This window comes from Tyto alba, unplaced genomic scaffold, assembly GCF_018691265.1.
Source record: "Tyto alba isolate M040663 unplaced genomic scaffold, T.alba_DEE_v4.0 Super-Scaffold_2, whole genome shotgun sequence".
Lineage (NCBI taxonomy): Eukaryota > Metazoa > Chordata > Aves > Strigiformes > Tytonidae > Tyto > Tyto alba.
The window spans coordinates 63,241,490-63,264,386 of NW_024881282.1; the positions used below are offsets into that span (position 1 = coordinate 63,241,490).

At 37.8% G+C, this 22,897-nt stretch overlaps 1 protein-coding gene across 3 annotated transcripts in view; it reads right to left on the reverse strand.

Moving 5' to 3' along the window:
* Positions 1 to 2,663: 2,663 nt before the first annotated feature.
* Positions 2,664 to 22,897, reverse strand: part of ASZ1 (ankyrin repeat, SAM and basic leucine zipper domain containing 1) — a 43,127-nt gene continuing 22,893 nt past the window's right edge. For 2 of the 3 annotated variants that reach the window (XM_033007288.2, XM_033007287.2), the window contains exons 7-14: positions 21,896 to 22,008; positions 18,159 to 18,228; positions 17,731 to 17,787; positions 14,841 to 14,915; positions 10,557 to 10,669; positions 5,365 to 5,470; positions 4,817 to 4,930; positions 2,664 to 2,970 (exon numbers count right to left, since the gene is read on the reverse strand). In XM_033007288.2, the coding sequence (XP_032863179.1) occupies positions 2,824 to 2,970; positions 4,817 to 4,930; positions 5,365 to 5,470; positions 10,557 to 10,669; positions 14,841 to 14,915; positions 17,731 to 17,787; positions 18,159 to 18,228; positions 21,896 to 22,008 (795 nt within the window). In that variant the 3' untranslated portion in view covers positions 2,664 to 2,823. The remainder of the gene's footprint in view (positions 2,971 to 4,816; positions 4,931 to 5,364; positions 5,471 to 10,556; positions 10,670 to 14,840; positions 14,916 to 17,730; positions 17,788 to 18,158; positions 18,229 to 21,895; positions 22,009 to 22,897) is intronic. The other variant, XM_033007289.2, reaches the window with a different exon arrangement.

Genomic DNA, 22,897 nt, shown 5'->3' on the forward strand with positions numbered 1-22,897 from the left:
AGGGTGCTGGTGGGGGTGAGAATTTTGACAGCGTAGCTCAGGGACCAGATGTTGAAGGAATCTCTTTGCTTCCTGCCCTATCACAACCATATCGTGATACCTTCACAGAGAATTTGAAAGAGCAACTGGAACAACATGAAAGCAAATAAAGAACCTTGAAATTAATTGTTTATGCCCAAGTTTGGAATCTGAAGAAGAAAACACATTTTTTTTGTGATAGGGTAGGTTAAAATACTCTTCATTTGGCTCTTAACATGTCCTACTCATGCAACACAGTTTATGACTAATGGATTAATGAGGGAGCTCAAAATGGCTACTCCAAGACCCTTGCTACTCGGCCGTGGTTTATACCATTTTGAACATCATTCTTGAACAGTGCACCGTGCTAAGAAGGCTGCTGGCAGAAAGCCTGTGTTTAACTCAAACACTGTTCACACGTGTGTTTGCAATCATGATTATAAGCATCTGAAATAGGTGATCCATAAGATAACTTAACGGGATCAGCTTCTCCTCAGTGTGTTTTGGAGGTCAGCTCCAAGTGTTCAGACCTTTGACTCATCTCTGAAAAGAATATTTTATTGTTACTCTCAAACTAGAAAAAAAAAGAACTATCAGCAACTATCACGCATTGTTTTTTCCCTCATATGTATTTTACAGTGTTGGCACCATTCACATTGTTATACCTATAATTTAGCTAAATACTCACACAACTTTTCTGGAGCAGATTTCCTACTCAGCTGCAAGACCTCCAAGCTTAGCTTAAGAGGCCCCCATATAAGTGGATCTTTTCTTCAAATTCATGGGAAAAAAAAATTTTTACTGTCTCAAGTGGCAAGATCTACTAGTGGTAGGAAACACATCTCTTGAAATGGAAGGCGTGTTCAGTGTCTTTTGAAGTGGCTTTGTTAATGCAAATTCTCACTGAAGCAGAGAAGAAACAGTGAGGCTAAGTAACAATCTTTTCAAGGGCAGTACCACAGAAATCTTACTAGTTGTTGAAATAATTCCACTTAACTAAAGTGAAAGTACATGTTGGAAACAGTCTGAACAAAATGCCTGCCTATTCCCCCTCCATCCTCAAAACCAAAAGACACCTCAACACCTTCACCCAACAGAAGAAACCCCAAAGATGCTAGATGTCAAAGTTCTAGTAATAATTGTGAGACATCCCATCACTGAGCAACTGCATTTGAACTGTACTTTGACCTAATTAGATGAGGAGTGCTGTATATATATAAGGTTCCATATGCATGACAAGCAGTTAAAACTGCACTCAGATTTTTTGTATTTCCATGGATTTTTCCATTTCCATGGATTCTTCTTTTTCTGATATGAGTCTTGTTAGTTTAGGATTAATTATAAGGTAACATGAAGAAGCAGAGAACTTTTTAAAATATCTTCTCTTCTATACTTTGTTGGTTCAAGTTAGTATGATGATAGTATCAGCACTTCTCCATTTCTGCTGATAGATAGTGGTGGTGGGGAATACAGCTTCTCCCCTCTGACCCAAAGTTGGGAACAGAATGGAAAAAAAACGAACTTATGTTGTGTTTGCCTCTGGCCTCATCACTCTGTAGGATGTTCCTTGCATTGAAGGAGAAACCTGAGAGGAAAGGAGGTGAAACCGCAGTAACAAGGAAACATACTAACACCCTACGTAGTTTTCTAAAACAAAAAGCAGAGAATAAACTGTGACAGCAGTTGGAGTTGCACTCAGGTTTTTTATCTTCTCCTTACTAGTCTCTGGAGGGAACATCAGAGATTAAGACTCCACACAGTATCTCTGAAAACAGAGAGCGATAAAGCATGAACCTACCCATTGAGCTTTATGTTTTTTTAGAGTCCTTTTGTTTTATTTTGATAGAAGGATGTCCCTTCAGAAATATTCAGCATTTTTACAGCTGTTTATTGAAGTCTGCAAAAACAACTGATTTGAATTAATTCACACAAATTCCATTTTTTTCCAAAACAGCTTCTTTGATAACCAGATGAAAAAAAGATATTAATGTTTCACTGTGGAATTAAAACCACCTATGTAAGTGGAGAAAATTCTAAGAAAAAATTACTCTAAGCATGAAGTTGTTGTAGTGAAAGACCAGACCGAGAAAAAACATGCTGCTATGCTTTCTAAGTTGGTTGCATTCTTATAGCAAAGAACTGCTATAATCCTTTTAATACATGTGATGAAACTCTTAATAGAATAGTATCCCTAAGGAAACAGATTTCAGGCATAATTTGAGTATCATAGTTCAGTGGGAAATGACTTTTTAGGCAATGCATAGCAAGATGTCCACAGTCCTGTAATTGTGACAAATTAAAAGAAGTGCACCTCACCAGGAAGTTTTTTCATATGAACCTATCATCTGAAAACGGCAAGAGAAAAGATCTTTATCAACATAAAACTGCATGAGACAATTAAAATATTTTAAACCCTCCTAACCCCCCAAAACACATCTGCATCGTAATTTTAAATACAAACATGTGATATAATCAAATTATTTGATTAAGTTCACCTCTGAACAACAGCTAACGGTAAAAATGAAACTAGTAAAATAATTACAGCTTTATGCCAAGAAGAAAAGCAGCTTTGATAAGATTTTAGACCTATAGTCTACAGCAAAACAATTTTGAAAATAAAGCCCTAAGACACATTTAAGTAGACATTTTAATTTTTAACAACTTTATTTCTAGATCAAAGTACTTACTGGATGCAAATACTACAGATATGATGAGAAGCTACACAAATTTTCACATTACTTCAGCTCAGATGCATATACTGAACAGAAGCATAACGCAACCAGGTTTTCCAAAAGTATTCATAAGTCAGGTTTTTGTTACCGCTAACTTAGTTATAAAGAAGAAAAAACCAAATCCAAGCAATGTTACTGCTCCCATTTTTACTAATCTTTTTTCCAAGGTGGGTGCTTTTTCTGGAAGTTTCACTCGGCTGGGGTCATTCTTCTGTTCATGCTGAGGCAGATGTTAATTTCATGTAAAAAGTGCAACAAAGAATAAAAAGTTAGTGTGAAAGTTTCTTAAGTATGTCATAAAGTACATAGTCCAAAGAATTTGCAAGAATGTAGGATTGGCATTATTTCTCACTGTCTGTCTCTGCTGTACTCAATTGAAATAAATGCGTGCAAACCTTTATCTTACCTGATGCTCAATTATTCTGTAATATATATTAGAAAAACAAACTGTTTGTTCACAAACTTAATTCCTCAGGAGTAAAACTCACTGTTGATAGATGCCACAAAAATCTAGCAACAAAACATTTAAATGCCAATCGTCAAATATTTTAACCAGAACTTTTAATTACCAAAAGAACTGTTTATTAAAAAAAAGCAAGTTAAGTATGTAACAGATTAGACTTCCCTGAAATTACAGGGAGAGCGGAAAGTACCTTACAAGTGCCTGCTCGAATCCACGCTGGAGCTGAGTGAAACCTTGTCATAAAGTGCAGCAGGGTTGGGTTCCGATTCCCTACCTTAGTTTATAAGGCTCGAAAGGCCATTTCATTTACCATGCTTTCAAAAACTATATGCTACAGAAATAACATGTGTTGCTGGCAAAGTCTTGTAACAAACAAGCTTTGCAAACAGTACTGAAGATTTTAAGGGAGTTTATACAGACTTATTATCTAAGAGGCTTAACTGTTTCACTTAAATTGACACTTTTCATAATAAACGTTTCAGTGGTCTACTCATTCAAGAGTTCCCCATCATAAATTAAGCAGCACAAAGATGTTTTGTATTAAAGTCTTCATCAGCAAAATTCATAAAGTATTACAGTATTCTAACAGAGGAGGAATTACATTTTTAAAATAATTAGAAGGGTGATGTTTAACACCTCTGTTTAACACTGGCTACAAAGTCACCGTGCTTCATCTTGACAGCTATGAAACCTTAAGTACAGATAAGAGCAAAGTCAAGTGGCACCTCACTTGGATCTCCCCCAGCCCTTATAACTGGCCTATACATATAGGAGGCAAATATATACATACAATTGATTTCTGAATATGCAAAAAAAGGAACACAAATAGCTAAGGAGTTCTTTGTCACAACCTCTATCTACCTCTTAAATAGATTTGGTGTTAAGTGATTTATTGGGAGAAGGCTGTTATATTACATTAAATTTACTTAAACTACAGGAAATTGCATTAGTAGCATTATACTCAAGGTCTGAGTTCCACATGGCTTCGTTCAGCAACAGATTCCTTTCTGACACTGATGCTCCATTTACTCTATCCCAGCAGCCATTCCTTTTTCTAGCCTATTACTTAAAATGACCCCATCTGACAAGAGCGTGTCATTGTGTTGGTTTGAGAATGACTGATGTGGTGCTAACATCTAGCCTTGACCTCTCCCACCCTCTTCTTTTGTCACTCTGCAGAGTTATCTGGGATGCCTCCCATTCAAATCCATAAAACCTTAGGATCTTCACTGTGAGTCAATAATTCCAAACAAAAAATTCCATAATTAAGAAGTAAGTGTAAGTATTCAGAGTGGCATTTATGCCACAGTGGTTGTCCAAGAGCACAGGGGTACATTCCACTTAATTCTTTCCTGGGTAGAAAGAAAAAGATTGACTATGCCTTCCTCTGGAGACTGTCCATGCTGCTGTGGAATATTCTAGATTATTTCTCATTCTGCCCATGGAAAAGCAGAAGGGGGAAAGGTGGATGCAAAGTCCAAGCTACAGCTGAAGAGCCTGTGGCAGACCAAGGTACAAAATGTTTCACTGATGGGTGTCACATTTGAGGCTGCATGCAGAACACTGTACACAGTAATTAACAGTCTCACTCACACACACCCACCTTCTCCACCAGGTCCTTCAGTTTGGCCACTTCTTCTCCCAGCTTTTCAACACTGCAAACCAAGTCTTTGCACACTTCAATGAAACTTTCAGCTGGTGCCCACTGCATTACTACCTGTTAATAGTTACAGTTATTTACCAGAATTACTGTAGATTATAATTTAATATTATTTAGTTAGCATATCATAAAAGACAGTGTCAGGAAAAGTGTATAACTGCATTTATATTGCATTTTCATTGTACGATTTGTGCACAGCATAATCCACTGCTCTCTATCAGCCTTTGTGGGAACCTTTTGTCACATTAACTCGCTATCAGCAGAGACACAAAGAAACAGATCTATCTCCTTTAACTGGATGGCTTAACTCTTTGAAATAAACTATTAAAAAAAGTGTCCTTTAGAGAAAGACTATTGGACAGCTCTATATAACTATATAATAATAAAGATGGTTAATGAGTATTAATATTTTTTTCATTTTACAAGGTAGAATAATATTATAGAATAGAATAATACATTCTAAATCAATCTTCTTTTCTTTGGCTGAATACCTTGTGAGAATTTTTGAGGAAATGCTTGTTCACAGTCTGCACAGGAATGGTCAACTTACTACACTCTTTATTCAACTTCTGAAGAAACTTGAGGAATTCATCTCCACTACAAAAATAAAACAATATTCTGTGATTTGTTAAAGGCTGTAACTTTTTGCAAGCTAAATATCATCTATGCATTTCCAACATTGGCAAGTGAGTCAGATATGCAGTTTCATTGCATTAAAAGAAATAAAAATCCAGTGTAATTTTAACATGGATAAACACTGCATTTAACATCTTCGTAATTACTACTTTTTTGTCCACCTCTCTGGAAGGACAACAAATTATTAGGTTATCTGGAATAGTCAGCTAGTAAGACACACTGAAAGCCGAAGAAGTATCACCCAAAAGCTTTTCAGAAACATTGTACTGATGTCCACTTCTGTTTCTAACTCTTATCAATCCTGTATTATCAATGAAAACATTTCATTACCTGCTGTATGAGTAATTTTGTAACATAGTATGCATAATAAATGCAACACTGTTTTCCTGTGCATGTGTGCATACAGATTACAGTCTTGCAAAATCAGAAATAGAGATTTTAGTCAGTTTTATGTTGACATATCAATATTCCTGCAGCTTACATTTCTGACGAAGACATAGGGAAAAAAATAAATCTGTTTTGTACTTTGGAGCTAGGACTGAAATGACTAGGTTAGTCATTTAACCTCCAACACAGTAGAAGAAAAAAGAAGCCAATAATACTGACTTGGCTCCTGGATCTGAAAATATATCCTCAAAGCCTAAAATATCTGATATTATCTACATTGAAGAAAATTTTTACTTAGTGCTCAAATACAAGCAGGAAGACAACTCTGAAAATTAGTTTCATCAGTATCTTCAAAGAGTGGAAAAAAGGATATAAAAAAAAAAATTAACAGACTAATTTTAATGCTGAGTTTCTAGAGCTTCCACGTGACACTGACTCTATTTATTTTACTGGAAGCCTCAGAGTTAGTTTTAAGCCGTGGTGCTGGCCAGAATGTTGCTGCTATTGTCTGGGCAGAGGAAAAGAGGGCAAGGAAGATGATCATTGTTTTTACAGAGTGAGCTCTCAAACCTCAAAACTCACGAGAAGTGCCTGTAGCTCCAGAAAGAAGTTTCCACTCGCTATAAGCCATTCAGGTGAATAACAAGCAGGGCCAAAAGCTCCTACTGCAGGACTTCCTGTTATATTTATGAAAGGATCTGAATAAATTGATTTAGACCCCAATGTTCCTCTTTTCCCTAGGGCAATCTGCTACAAAATCTAAATGGAACATGCTCACACCATCTTTCTTGCTGCTGCTGCTGCTTCTGATGGCAAAAAGGTACACACAAAATTTGCCAAACAGCTAACCTAAGCTACAGGCCGGTGCGGTGCAAGTATCTAAACAGAGACTGAATTTAGCTCATGCAATGTTTTCCTTCAACTTTGGCACAAGACCATCAGTGAGCAAAGTTTCCACCACTGCTTAGGACATCTGTGATTTGCTGAACTGCTAAGACTTTAACGCTTAAAACAGAAATATACAGAAGCATCAGTAAGGATGCGGGGGGTTAAAAATCAAGACTGTTCATGGTTTTCATGAAGATGGGCAAGTAAGAAAGCCTATTAACTTGTTTTTATAAAATAAATTATTATTAATTTCAGAAGAATATAACTGAACTGAACATTTAGGGTAAAAAAGAAATGAAACCCTAAACAAAATAATCCGATCTGGATATAGTCTGAAAGCTTCTCCATGTTACTACAGTGAAGGTGTGCTCATGAAAATTTCCTTCAACTTAGATAACTTTTTAGCTGCCTAGGATCAGTTATGCAACCTTCTGTGTTTTGTCACAAAGAAAATTATTTTTAGGAATTCTGGAAGGATTCTCATCAAAAATCAAGTATGTCATGGGTATGAAATGGGGAGAAAAAAGTAAAACATTTATACTTCTCATACTTCTTTATTATATCAATAATAGTTCTTCAAAAACATTTTCATAGAATTTTTTATCTGTTGCAGTGACACGTTCTTACATTTGCAAATGGAAATAATGTTTTCAAAAATAATCACTTTTTAAAAGAATTAATGACTGTCAAAACACCAGTGGCTAAACAGTGCTAGACACTCTGTGAGTTTATAATCAATCAGTTCAACATTTTCTACTATGTTAGTTTTTCTATGACTTAATGACGGATTTTCCTTCTCACAGAATGACTTTGAACAAGTGGGAAGTAAAATCTTTATATAATAGCATGTAAACATAGCCTATGATAGTCTCAAGGTCAGATTCCTAGAATACATGTCAAGCCACTTTCTAGAAAACTATGCAGTGCTTGATATAACTGAAATGCTGTTATGATTTTGTGTACTTCAATCTTTAATCAATAAATTATTTTCTGTTTTTGAGAACGACATATGATCTAAACCCATACTGTATTAGGACTTAGACACGTCACTGCCGAGTGAGACTTTACCGGACATCATGTGAGTTTTTTATTGTATTTGGCCACACATGCAGTGAACTGCTAACCTTTTGCATTTCTCCACTTACTCCCTCTGTTCAAATTTTTAAGCTGTTCTGCTCGAATGCATATACTAAACACCACTATGGAACAATCTGAAAAAAGCATACACTTCTAGCATAAAAATGCATGAAGCTTAAACTGGGAAAAGTCCTCTTAAACTGCAGCTAATTATCCCTTACTGAAGAGTCAACATCCTTTTCTAAAGGTGACTAACTTGGACAGCTACACACGCAGATGCCTGGCCTACTACCTCAGCTCAGCAGCAAAGCCTCTATTTTAACAGGAACAGCTCAGGTGCTGTCAGAGTATTTATGGTGTATCCATATCATACTGGTTTCTACCCTCTTGCATGCTGGAACTTTAGTTCTCCAGTCTTACAGCACACATACTAGTTTGCACCTGGATTATCTTCTGGAAGTACATATTTGTTTTGATGGAGAATCACAGAATGGTTTGGGTTGGAAGGGATCTTAAAGATCATCCAGTTCCAACCTCACTGCCATGGCCAGGAATGCCTTCAAATAGATCAGGTTGCTCAAAGCTTTGTCCAGGCTCATCTCGAACATTTCCAGGGAGGGGACATCCACAACCTCTCTGGGCAGCCTGTTCCAGTGTCTCACCACCCTCATAGTGAAGAATTTCTTCCTTACATCTAGCCTAAATCTATACTCAATCCCACTGTCCATGTTATCTACAAGGATGTTAAAGAGCACCAGTCAATACCAACCCCTGAAGAGCGTCACTCATCACTGCTCTCCACTTGGACATTGAGCCATTGACCACAACTCTCTGAGTGGGACCATCCAGCCAATTCCTTATCCACCGAGTGGTCCATCTGTCAAATTAAATCTCCTCACAGGCTAGAAGCAGCATCAAGGTCCTGTATTAGGACATGAACACCCTGCTCTGCCAGCACACCTCAGTCTTTCAAGAGCTTCCCCAAATGCATTGCATGTCCTTTCACATCCTAGAGCTCAAACTTGGCATGATGCTGCAGAAACATACCTCACGCAGGCTGTACAGCCTCTTTTGTATAAATACAGTCATGGGTACAGATACAAGCACAGTACCAGCATCAGAAGCAATTGGTGTATTTAAGAATGACTACATGGTAGTGGAATACCTCCTAGACAGACTCATGGAACCATGGCACAAAAGACAATGCTATGGCAGGACCACATCATGACATGACTGCTAATACAGTGTGTCAGTGCAGCTCAACTGTCTCCAAAGGATAGCAACATGTACACAACGAACTTGAAATGAAGTTGGACATTCTTCTGTCCAACGAACAACGTAACTCATGTAGAGTCTAACCTTGTAATACCCAAATAATGCAGAGAGCTCTCCCCAGTATTTTGGAGAGGGAAGAAATATCTAACAGGGTACCAGCACAGCTGTCAGGTCACTAGTCAAGAGGGAGATACACACACTTTAAAGAGGAACTGAACCCTTACTTCTCTAGACAGTAGAAAGGTAATTAATGAGTAGACTGGATGCATGGAGGAGTCCTTCCCCCAGTACTACTCTATCCATGCCACTGCAAATAAGGCAATGCAATGCTATGCAAATGGTGGTGGCACTGGGAAGAAAGAAACAATCACAGAGAACCTAACTTACTAGTGAGGCAGCTACGGTATGAGGAAGAAGCAGTCTTTCCAAACCAGTCTTCTCTAAATTAAACACAGTTCAGCGGACTAAAGCCTCTGAAAGGCAAGCTACGGTTTTCTGTCTGAGTCCATTTCTAAAACTTTGCAAATTAAAATATTAAACTAATCATGTTTTCAGGAGCTATTCTTCAATAGTTCTAGAAAGTAAAAAGAGGAAAGATATGAGCATAGAATATAAACCGAAATCTAGGTCTCTCTTCTGGAAAAAAATATATGTGCACAAGAAAATCAAGGATAAGAGGTTTAAGAAATCTTAAGACACCTTTGCACTTACTAAAGCCTTCATTCCTCTGTTTGTGCTGGATGTGGAGAGTGCTCTACTAGTGCTCAGGGGACTGACGAACTTTAATAAGGTTGCTGTGGGATGATCCCCTCAGCTCAGGCCTGGCTTTCATGGGACTGCATAAGACTATACTAGAAGTATGAGAGGTATTGTAGAGAGCTGATGCTTAAGGCTGTAAGAAAGAACCTATAATGGGAAAAGTATCAAGTTGGAATGGAAGTTTGAAGGAGTAACACGTACTTAAAAAAGTTTCCTTATAAACCTATTTTTACTAATACTTATAATCTATGATAAGCAAAATACCTTAGGAAGTTCTTAATTTGCAAGTATCTAAAAAAGAATAAGGTATTTTAGAAGCCACTTAAAACTTCTTCCAGTGGAAGAAAAAAAACCCTGCACAGCAAGGCAATGAAATCCTGTTCAAGGTACAAAAAAAAGAACTCATCACTCAAAAAGATGGCCAAAGTAATGGCATATAATTACAGTATAACACATAAACAGATTCCTACAACAGGAATGCTTCCAACTTTCTTTGTACAAAACACACCTACCATCAGTCCTCATAATCCACTGTCATACTCTCACGAATGTTATGCATGGGATAAGGTGTGAGAATTTTACATTTGAGCTATAGAAAACAATGCAGTCACCTTAAATAGTTAACATTTCACTTCCATTTCCTTAGATACACAGTTAATACCTCAATTCCAGCTTTGTCACTTCAGAGAGTTCTCCAATTCTTATTTCTTCCACCTGCAACTCCTTAGTAGCACCTAGGAGTTTCTGTTGATCTCCAGGATTTGTAATGCCAATCTAAATTTAAAGAGTAATTCCAAGTATTACTTAAATACTTATTAGACATAACAGTACAGTACCATTTATCGTGTGAGTTTCTAATTATGAAGTCAAAAGAAGTTGCTTTTAAGTTATTGCAATCAACTACAACATATGTAACTGCCAAAGGAAAAAATAAAAACACAGAAATTAGTCAATGATGCAAAATAAAATTACAAGAGCTGAGAAAGAACCAAACTGAGATTGAACAGGATACTCAGAAAATCTCTTTAAGGTATATTAAAAAATGAATAGCAGTTTTTACAAGTACTCCTGTGTTGTCAGGATGTTATGCTCATCTATTTCACAATTATCTGAGTCATCTCTTACAGCAAAATAGCCAATCATCATGATGGTGATACAGAATTAACTCAGAAAGAAAGAATGGAAACTATCAAATCAGCATCAAATGGAGAATTTTACAGAAAGAGGCCAGATCTTAAGAAGGGCTTTTACAAGCCTTTGGGTGCGTATTTTTTCCCAGTTAAGAGAAACTGGTCTCATAAGATAAGATACCTCTTTCTAAAGCCTTATTTTCTTATAGAATCTCACTTGGAAAATAATTTACATCTACAGAGAAATCTAGCTGGTTCACACTACCCCCAGAACATGAAATTATCAGAAACTAGGAGAAAGAGAGAAAACGATCTGTTAAAGAGACATTCAGATGGATGTTTCTACCATGAAGTAGCTTGAAAAGCAGCCTTTTTACATATCTGAAGGACAGCATACTTATAAACTCAGAACAGATTTCTCGCCTCAAATTAAGATGAAGCTGAAATACTACCTGATACCAATTTACAGTCCCTAAACTCAAACCGGTTCATCTTCTATACTCTTGGCTAATGCTGCAAACAGCAACAGAGAAGTTCTGAAGTGTTCAAGGCTTTTTGTCTTTTTTAGCTGAAGAAAACCACATTTTTCTTCAGAAAATATATACTATGAAACCGAGAATCTCCAAGTGATGCCTGGGACAGAAAACACTGTCAGCTGTGTTATCCATCAACTATCTCAGATTAAAATTCAACTCGTATTTAAATCCCAGGCTGAGAGTTTTCTTGCAGAACACTTGAAAAAAAAAAAAAAAAAAAAAAAAAAAAAAAGAAAAATACTCCATTTGTTAAAAGGGAAGTGCTTCTGTGGCACATTCAATACCTTTCCTTGCTCATCTGACGGGCTGCTGTGCAACACAGAACTTCTGATGTTAGCAGCCCTAAGGATACTTTTCTACACAAGTGAAAAAACTCATTCCAAGTATGAATTTGTTCCTAACTCTCCACCTGGACTCAGCAGGAGTGGACCACTCTAGAATTTGAGACGGCAAGGATTCTACAGTTTCCAAAGCTAGAACATATGGGGCCTTCACTGATGTTCTGAGGACCTGAAGTTCCTGCAGCCTCAGAAACGTGTAAGATGTTAGTACTTGCAGTCTCCCAGTGTTCTATCATTATTGCAGAAAGAATTTTAAACGAACAGCTGACAATGCACATCAGATCAAAACGCCAGGCAGTCTCACTTCCTTGGATGGTGCCAAGCAGCAATTCTAGGGAAGAGAAGGTACCTAGAAAAATGCGTGCTTTGTGAAAAACTATTGTTTCTGATGTCCAGTGTTTATCGTGGCTCCATAAAACAGTCCTCCAGGTTCTCCACCAGGTGTTCAGAAATCACAGGTAACATGTAACTATGGGCTCACAAGTGTGCCTTTAAACATTTCAAAACCACACTGTAAGTCTATAGACAAGTAAGTTCTCCAGTAATGTAAAATCCCAACAAGATTAATGGGGAGTTTAACTACAAGTGTCAAGAACTTTTGAGTTTCCAATAAGTTGCCATGGGTACCTCAATAAATTGTACTCGAGTCTCTCTGGTAAATACCACTAGCAGCCTTAAGAGAGAAAGACCCAGGCTTCCTATAAATACTACGCTTTATTTATGTTGAGCTGTAAATTTGTTCAATCTATTAGTTCTCAGGTTTGCCTTGTGGAGGCCTATCTGGTATGAACTAATGTTTTCTTAATGCTTACAAAGCATTTCAGCAGCCACTTCATGATGCAGAAGGCTGATTTATACAAGAGCAGCAAGTTACTTTTAATTACAATTAAAAAAATCAAATGAGCTCTTCCAAGGACAAAGCGGCAGTTATTCTTGAATATTAAAACTGTCTCGCTTAAACAGGAGCTATTGCAAAGTTTGGGTTTGCTTTTGACTCAATCTTCTCATTCCTGGAACAAGCAAATCAGGATACAGCTTTCTGACCAGCGCATCAATAAGAAGCTGTATTTTGTTTCCCTATAAATAAAATGTAATTTTATCCTTCTGAAAATGGGGCAGTGACTGAGCACTACCACATCTTAAAGATATGGTTTAGGAAGAATGTGATATAAAGCCTTCCACCACTACTGTAGTTCTGAATTCAGAGGTACCAGGTGCAGAACTTAGAGACTGGAAATAGACAGACCAGTCCAAACTACTTCCCAAAGCAGAGATATTTTCCCTTTCTAGATCATCTCTGCTGAACATGAGGGTTCAGAACCTGACTATTAATGCAATGATGAATGCCTGGAATAAACACAGGGCAATAAACCCTTCTTCCTTATGGATAAGCAAGCTTTTAAGTTGGTGTTGGTTCAATTACATTCTGAAGTCCAAATAATGCAAATATTATTGTGAAGTGGCCATATGTTTAAGAATGTACAAGCGTTGTACAAGAACTTGCTTGTATCTGTAAAACAGACTACGCACAGTCTAGATTTTTATTTTAGGCACATCAGCTCCAACTTCTATTTAATTATTTACTTAAATAAATAAATAGATAAGTAAAAACCAGCTCATGAAAATCCATGCCCTAAACTCACGCACCAGCATCAACATGACTTATTTCTCACCCTTTAGATGGAAATGAAAGAAGAGAATAACAGATTGCCTCAACTCATGAAAGATGACATACTTCTCAGATAAAACCAGTGAAGTTATGCATGAATTCTTATACCCTTGCCATCTTGCCCAAGTGGCCACAATTTTTAATAACCTGAAAATCTTCTGCCAAATATTAAACGCTTTTTTGTGGGGAGGGGAGGCAGAGGAAGGATAGTTCTGGAACTGTGGTATGGAAGCACACAGACCAGATAATTCCCTAATGATGAAGTTAAATTTCTGGGTTACAGCTTGAATTTTGTTGTGTCAACTTTATATTATGCATTCTCCAATCCAGAACAAGATGCTAGTTTCTCTTATTCTAAACTAATAAACTAATAAACATGTGAGAAAGGAACTTTCTTAGTTCTAAATGCATCCAGAAGTAAAATTACTTCTGTTGTTATCTTGTAAGACAAACGCTCAAAAAAAAAAAAAACAGACAAAAAAGTTCTGAGTGTTATGAGTAACTCAGAATCAGACAAAAATCACCCAGTGTTGAATAGACATGTCCCAGTATATTGAACAGACTTGTCTCAGTATGGAACAGTTTATAAGCTTAAGGAATGCAAGGATTTCTGCTTGAAAGAGTCATTGTTTAGGCTCTGTTGTAGAATACAGATAAAGATATTTACAGAGAAAATATCTTTCTGATATTGTTTGATGAAGGAAAGTGTATCATGTTAGTGACAGGATTTCTCCCCATTCTCTCGATACAAAGCAGCTTGGTTCAGAGGCATCCATCAGAGGTCATCATTAATCTTTGTAGTAATAAGATCCAGGCTCTTTAAAATAGCTGGCTGTTAGCTGAAGATCTGCCATCACACTAAAAACTTTCAACTCTGGAGTTACAAGGAAACAGATTAGATTTGTTCTATCAGCAGTGTGGGGAGAAACTGTTAGTAGAGCTTTAAAGCTAGACTGCATCAAGAATGCAGGGTAACTTATTAAGTGCTAATAAGCCAGTAGTGTTATGTAGTTTTTTTACAATTCTCAACTGAAGACTCACTGATTAATTTATTTCCATGCACAAAGCACAACTTATTTTCCAGGAACTGTTTTCTGCTGTTGCAGAGCTAAGAGGCAAAACAATTCTGTTCCCATAAATACTATCCTCCTGCACAAAAGCAGCTGATCCAGGTATTTATTTCAGTTTGTCCAAAAAAGCCTTCTTTATAATAGCCTCAAACATGTTAGAACACTGAAACAGGACTTATCAGTTTGTGTGAAATTATACCTCTTTGGAGAAGGGAACCATAAGGCTCAGCCATTCACTAAGGTCCACAATTCTCTCCCCTTCCCCCAGTGTCCCCTGGACAAAACAAGTAACGATTACAACATCAAAACAGGTGATCAATATGAACATATACTCAGTCAAATTTGCAGTTTAATGTAATTGTGACAAACACAGCAGCTCACAGTGATGAGAAGAAAGCCACAAAAATCTCCTTCACAAGCAAAATTCCTGTCAGTGGGGGCTTTAGCATTCATACAAAGCCCACGCTGGAATGCTGTCCAATGGGCACAATCCCGAGGCTTCAGAAAACCAGCAACATCAGAACATGCTGACATGCCTTATAGTATTTAAGTCTAAGTGAACTCTTAATCTCTTCATCGACAAAGCTCCTATATATGCACCCTCTGGGAATGCAGTTACTTCTGAGCTCTGTCAAAACACTTAAAGTCTACTCAGTTACAAGACAAAACTTAGAATCATAGAATCGTTTCGGTTGGAAAAGAGCTTTAAAAATTGAGTCCAACATTAACCTAGCACTGCCAAGTCCACCTCTAAACCATGTCCCTAAGCACCACATCTACACATCTTTTAAATACCTCCAGGAATGGTGACAGACTGTCCCAATGCTCAACAATCCTTTTGGTGACCAAATTTTTCCTAATATTCAATCTAAACCTTCGCTGGTGCAACCTGAGGCCATTTACTCTTCTATTCCTTTCTGCTTGGGAGAGGAGACCAACACGCACCTTGCTACAACCTCCTCTCAGATAGTTGTAGAGAGCACCAAGGTCTCCCCTGAGCCTCCTTTTCTCCAGACTAAACAACCCCAGTTCCCTCAGCTGCTCCTCGTAAGACTCGTGCTCTAGACCCTTTACCAGCATCGTTGTTCTTCTTTGGACATGCTCCAGCACCTCAATGTCTTCCTTGTAGTGAGGGGCCCAAAAATGAACACAGTATTCGAGGTGCTGCCTTACCAGTGCCAAGTACAGGGGGAAAACCACTTCCCTAGTCCTGCTGGCCACACTGTTTCTGATACAAGCCAGGATTCTGTTGGCCTTCTTGGCCACATGGGCACACTGCTGGCTCGTATTCAGCCAGCTGTCGACCAACACCCCCAGGTCCTTTTCCGCTGGGCAGCTTTCCAGCCACTCTTCCCCAGGCCTGTAGTGTTGCATGGGGTTGTTGTGAGCCAAGTGCAGGTCGCAGCACTGAGCCTTCTTGAACCTCATGCAATTGGCCTTGGCCCATCAATCCAGCCTGTCCAGATCCTTCTGTAGAGCCTTCCTATCCTCAAGCAGATCAACACTCCCACCCAACTTGGTGTCATCTGCAAACTTATCAAAGGTGCACTCAACCCCCTTGTCCAGATCACTGATTAAGATATTAAACAAAACTGGCCCCAATACTGAGCTCTGAGGAACACTGTTTGTGACCAGCCACCAACTGGATTTAACTCCATTCACCACAAACCTCTGGGCTTGGCCATCCAGACAGTTTTTTACCCAGTGAAGGATATGCCTGTCCAAGCCATGAGCAGCCAGTTTCTCCAGAAGAATGCTGTGGGAAATGGCGTCAAAGACTTTACTGAAGTCTAGGCAGACAACATCCACAGTCTTTCCCTCATGACTAAGTGGGTCACTTTGTCATAGCAGCAGATCAGGTTAGTCAAGCAGGACCTGCTGTTCATAAACCCTTGCTAACTGGGCCTGATCACCTGGTTGTTCTTTACATGCCATGTGATGGCACTCAAGAAGATCTGCTCCATAATCCTCCCTGGCACTGAGGTCAGACTGACAGGCCTGTAGTGCCCTGGATCCTCCTTTCAGCCCTTCTTGTAGATGGGTATCACATTTGCTGACTTCCAGTCAACTAGGACCTTCCTGATTAGTCAGTACTGCTGATAAACGACTGATGCAAAACATCCTTGTGACATCAGCTCTAAACGAATATTAGCATCTGTTTGCAAACGTTGGTTCCAGCTGCTAGAACATGTCTCCTTGGTACCAGAATAGGGGGAAAAAAGCTGACACCAAGGACATGGCTAGCGCATCAGTAGCAGGGAGCAGGCTTGAAACAGCTACTTTAATGAGGCATCTGTGGTATCTCAGACCAGGTACAGAGTACTCAGAAGAATCCTGCAGCCTAAAGTACTTATGTTGTTCCAACGAGACTCATATAACTGGATTTTATTATGGCATCCTCCTGTAAGCACAGGAAGTCTTTAATTTCCCACATGAATAATTCCAGCAAAGACTAAGAAAAAGCAATGTCCCTACCACAACTGGAAACTGAAACCCTGTAACAATGCATCACATAGTCCTAGATAATAGTGACTAGTCTTCCCAGCTGCAGTAAACTCTAAGGAAACAAATCTTCTCTCCTTTCTTTTTTTTTGGTAAGGTCTTACAAACCTTTGTGGGATAAGAGACTCCACAATGTAAGATAGCTCTCGTTTTTCCATTACCACCTCACAAAGGAGGACCACATTTAAAGTAGTTGTGTAGGATTATCTACTGCTAACCCTAGCACTGATTTCCTTTCAGGGAAAACATACTTAAATACTAAAAATAGTTAACAACTCAAATTTAAAACAGAACTATTTCCTGCAGCAAAGAAATACTGGGGACTTCTACTTCATTGTCAGATCTAGGCAGAGAAGATGCAAAAATTCAACTCTCAGATTTCAAGGCTGATCTGTGGGATTACATACTTTAGAAAAGGATTTCCTATATTCACATTAAAATTTCAGAAGTTGCAAAAGATTCTGAAAACAGATCTTAAAAAAAAAAGAATTCTTACAAGGTTAGACATTTGTAAAGAGAAGTTAAGACATTAAAAACATTTAAGAAAGAGGAGAAAACTAAATCAAGTTCTAAAGCAGTAAACTGACCTGTATTAATTCATCTTTTTGCATGATCAGAAGTTGTCTTAAAGTTATATCTCTTTCCTGTGTAAAACAAAGGGTTTTCTGACATCAAAAGAATTTCAAAAGAAAACATTGCTTTCATTTAATTTTTTCACGTATGTTTTACTTTCATTTTCAGAAACAAAAACAGCCATACAACACCATTATCAAAGTAATGAAAGAGTTCTCTAGTTTAGAAACATTGTATATTGTGACTAACATACATAATCAAAATTAAGTAATCCAATCCAGTCCATTATAGTTTAACTTAATACTTTAGATGTAAACTTCTGTTTAATAAAGTTATTTGAAATTTATTTGAATTAATATACTAATAGTGATAGAGCTTTTTATGCTGTAGGTGCATTTTGCTTTCATGGATTATTTTACAGATAGATACACCACAAACTTACCTTCAATAATCCTATTACATGTTCTAGACCAAGACCATGTAAAAACACTTCAATGTCATCAAAACAGGAACTGTAAATATAATTAGTGAGATCTGGGATTAAAACAGTGGAAACTTTAAAAAAAAAAGACAGACATCCGGAACAAAATACTATAGGAAAGCTCCCCAGACAACTGGGGAGCAACCTGAAGTTGTACACACCTATTGATGACAGTAGTATCTCAGAAGCATCACAGCGTACAATTTAATCTACCAAAATTTTATAAATGGCTTTTCTGTCTAATGAGTTGAATTGAGCCTAAAGGGAATGATTTTAATAAATAAATGTAATTTTAAGTAGAAAAATGTTCCAACTGAACCTTAAAGTTGGGCTGCAAAATTGGAAGTGGGGGTAAGGAAGATAACTATGTATTCTTATCAGATAACTTTCATATAAATTTGATTCAAGACACAGCTGTTACCTTTCTGGTTCCATTTAAACCCAAAAAAGGTTATCAAGAAAACAGGAATGTCTATAATTAAAGATAGCAGAAATTAGTCTGGTAAGAAATTTGTAGTCAGAAGATTACTGTTCAGAAGGTAGACTGAGGAGGAAGTAATATAACCCACTATAGGTTCAGAGTTTAACATTATAAACAAAGGTAAAATATAAATTTTGATTCCCCACCCTACCAAAAGATATGAAAATATAAGTGAAAAAAAAAACAACCTCTAAACAGCTTTCAATAATCAGATGAACAACTATAATGAACAGAATTAAATCAAAAAGCAAATCATACAAGATGCAGAAAGGACTACTGTAATTGCTACAGCGAATCCTGTGTCAAAACCCCAAGTTAAAAGAGAGTTTGCTCCATCTTATTGAAGGCCCTGAAATGAAGGTCTGCTCACTTTTCACAGCAAAGACTTAAAAAGTAACTAATAAAATTTGTTAAAAAAAAAAAAGCCAAACCCCAAGTAAACCTCCCCCCCTCCCTCCCCCCCAGTACTAAATCTCTCTGAAAATTATTCTGAATACCTAAGAAAATATTTCAGGTTTGTACATTGAGAATATTGCATTCCAGGATTTCTGGTATTCAAGTACATTTATCTCTTTACAAGGATGGACACCCTAAATCACATATGAAAGAGTTTATGCAACTTACACACTGTACCAAGTCAATAACTCCGTGAGCATGCCTTCTGTCAGCAGGCAAAATACAAAGAGTTTAAAATAATTTTAACAAGAGTTTAAAGCCATCATCCCTACCATGAAGCTGTGCAGAACTATTATCCTCTGCCCGATTCCTCCCCCAACACATACACAGCCATGACCAGTCTCTGAAGTAAGCAATTCAAATATACATCCAAACTTTGTACGTACAGCCAATGTCCTTCAACTAGCAAGAGGAGACAGTGTGTGAATGACCTGTAGTGATGAAATGTTGTTATTTAGGCATGCAGAGTGCCCAGTTTACAAAGGTTTGGGGAGTCCTTGGGTAACTTCTGCTAAAGGTGCAAGGCAAGGACATTTTTTTCCAGGATCAAAGAAATGGCTATTCAACATCCAGACAATAACTTGAAAAGGACCTGAACCAGAAAAGGACCTAATCCAGGAGCTGAAGAAAGCAAATTCCTGACAGGTATGTGCATTTCCTTGTATAGTCCAGGGCTCTGGAGCCAGGACAACTATCTAATTAGGATGGCAGACAGCAACAACTGAGGCTATACTCACTATCTAAGGATGCAAAAAGGATGACAAGAGCAAGGACAACAAGTTATACTCAATGACCCTGCACGGTGGGGCCCAATTGATATCCAGTATCAGATGATGCATTAGGAACAACTAAGAGAACAGGGACTTAAGAAGACAACTGGCAATGCCTGTGAAGAAAATTATGCAGGCAAATGGCTGGAAGGAGACATCCAGCTCAAGGAACTATGACGAAGTAAACACAGGTACCAGCGTACCTCTTGACTATCACTAGATTAAAATAAACAACCCACTAGGGGGTGGGTATGTGTGTAAATGGATAAGCTGTATTTGTAAGAACAGGCATTTAACAGCCAGACATCTGGTATATTCCAGGGGACTGTTTCCTGAAACCAAGAGTTCCACTAATTACCAGAAATGCTGAAAGTTACAAAATATCAGATCTATTGTTAATATAAAAATCTTTCAGCTTGACAGAAATGTCTGTTCATACAAACAAATCAGTTGTTCATATGATGCAGAGAAAACCAGTAGAGTTTAGAAAAAGACTACCAACACATTGTGAAATTCTGGAAGCCCAAGAGTTGCCTAATACAGAATTACAGTTGCATAGCTAGTCATCTGGCTGCCACAGAGTATTCTGAGTGGACTTCAGGATTTCAGTGTCTTATTTTAAAAGCTTATCAAGACTACCCAAACACTGGTAAAATGTCCTTTAGACACCGTCAGGTTTCAAGAACACTAAACCCATTTGGATAACTGATGCATTGTGTTAGCTTATTTCCTTATACCAGAAAAAGTCTGGGAAACTTCCTAAATAACCTAGACCTATTAAAAAAAGATCTGTTTAACACTGAGGTCATTAAATACAGACTCCATCTAGAAGCATGAGTCTTTGTGAAGAGTATTAGAACACCAATCTATTTAAAAGAATGTCCCCTTCATGTCAAATATACAGGGACTCAAAAGATGATCCCCAAGGAACAGAAAGATCCCATAGGAGACCTTGTTCATAGATGGGGAGGTATACCCCGAACACCTTCAGGAACGTATGAGTAGTGAGATACAAGAACAAAGAGAACAGCATAGAAAATTAATTTTAACATGCAAAGCCTTCAGCCCTCTGCTCCAAGAAGTACCTCTAAGATGACTGTGTTTGAAGCACCAGAGAACAAAAATCTGACTGACGTATACATTCATCTAGCAACAGCACCTGGTGAGGCTTTGTCCAAACTGAGGTACTCTGAGACTGAGACTACCTCAATGTGAACTGCTACCTAGTGAACTGCTATCAGCCTAACGATACAGAACTAGGGTATTTCAAATTCAGCATGTCCTGGTTGAGCAAGGTCATAAAGAATCAATCTGACCAACAAGAAAAGACTATGGGCACTGGAAGCTGTCTTCTCAAGACCACGCAGCTGAAGCTCAAGGAGGCAAGTGGATGGTTTGTTGAGGACTTCTTGGCCAACATGTTCTGGGACAAAACTGTATCAGAGAGATTCAAAATTGCTGAAGCAGGGGCCGATTTCAGTCACAGGACACCTGCAAGCTTCAGGGTCAGGGGCATGCTGTGCAAAAGTTCTAGAGCTTAAGTGGTGTTCATATTTAATTTTACTCTCATATATGCAGAAAAAAAGGAAAAGGGCATAGCTCTTCCTGGTGGCATGGAGCTGAAAATAGGCATTCAGTGAAAACATCAAAGATTTAAGATCAAATGAATATAACCACACAACAAGGAGTATCCAACAGGGGAGTACACAAATTCAACAGAGCTAAAATGAACTGAAGTGAGATTGGACTCTGGCTCTACTATATATTTTACACCAAGTGAGAGAAAGGAGAGATCTAGAGCATGCTCTTTATAATACAAAGGAACTTTGAAGTCTTGAAAAATTAATAGCACATTAATACACTTAATGTGGACTCTTGGTAGTGCTCCAAACAATACACAATATGTATAAATACAACTTAATCATTGATATGAACAAATACAATCTCTTAGGAATGTTTATAAGCTAAAATTATCATATGATTGTATTTACCCAACTCTGTTGTCAGGGACAGCTGTCAGAAATTTGTAGATAGCCTCTTGCTTAATTGTTTCATGGTATCTCCCTTGCAAGTGATTTGCAGCCAAAGAGAGTAAACTATAAATCTGGAGGAGTCAAAATTAATTAATAATTATTCAAACTCAAAATGCATAAAAAAATACACAGGAGTAAGACTACAAAGAGTTCCATCATAAATTGCTGCTTAGAAGGAACATGAAACATCTGCCTCTTCTTCTCTAAAGCATACAACTACAATGTGGAATTAAGACTAAGCCCAGAGAGTTTACCAAGAACGTTTCTTTAACTGAATTCCACCATAAGGAATTGACACAGAGCAAACCAGTATATATAATTTAGTCTAAAAAAGTTAGCATCTGCATTATAGAAGCAATATACCAACATACTAATTTTTGTTGTTAGCAGACAAGTTCTACATACTCAAGGCAACAACGCTGCCTAAAGAGCACGATGCATATGACTATTTTAATGTATCCATTTCCAGTGCATATATGGATCCAACATTTAGTAATTTACAACTGACAATCTAAGTTAACTATATCTGACAGACACGGATTCTTTCAACTGATTAAAGAAGCAAGCCTTCTGCCAGACATCACTATGCATCAGTGATGGATTCCAGAAACTGAATTGCCCCTGTGTGAGTTTTGTTAGATAGTTACTAGAAATTTTAGCAAAACAAGTAGAACTTCAATAAATGTAAAAGAATAGTGAAACCACTTTCCTGAAATTGAGGTGACTAGCCGGATTTGTATATATATACACATATATATGTGCAGTGGGTTGATCCTGGCTGGCAAACTAGCCCCTACTCAGTCACTCGCTCACTCTTCCCCAGCAGGATGGAGGAGAATCAGAAGGGTAAAAGAAACATACAGTTTAATAAGTGAACAGAAAAAACCCCACAAAACCTAAGTCATGCAAAGGCAGTCACACCACCTCCCACAAGTAGACCAATGTCCAGCCAGTCTCCAA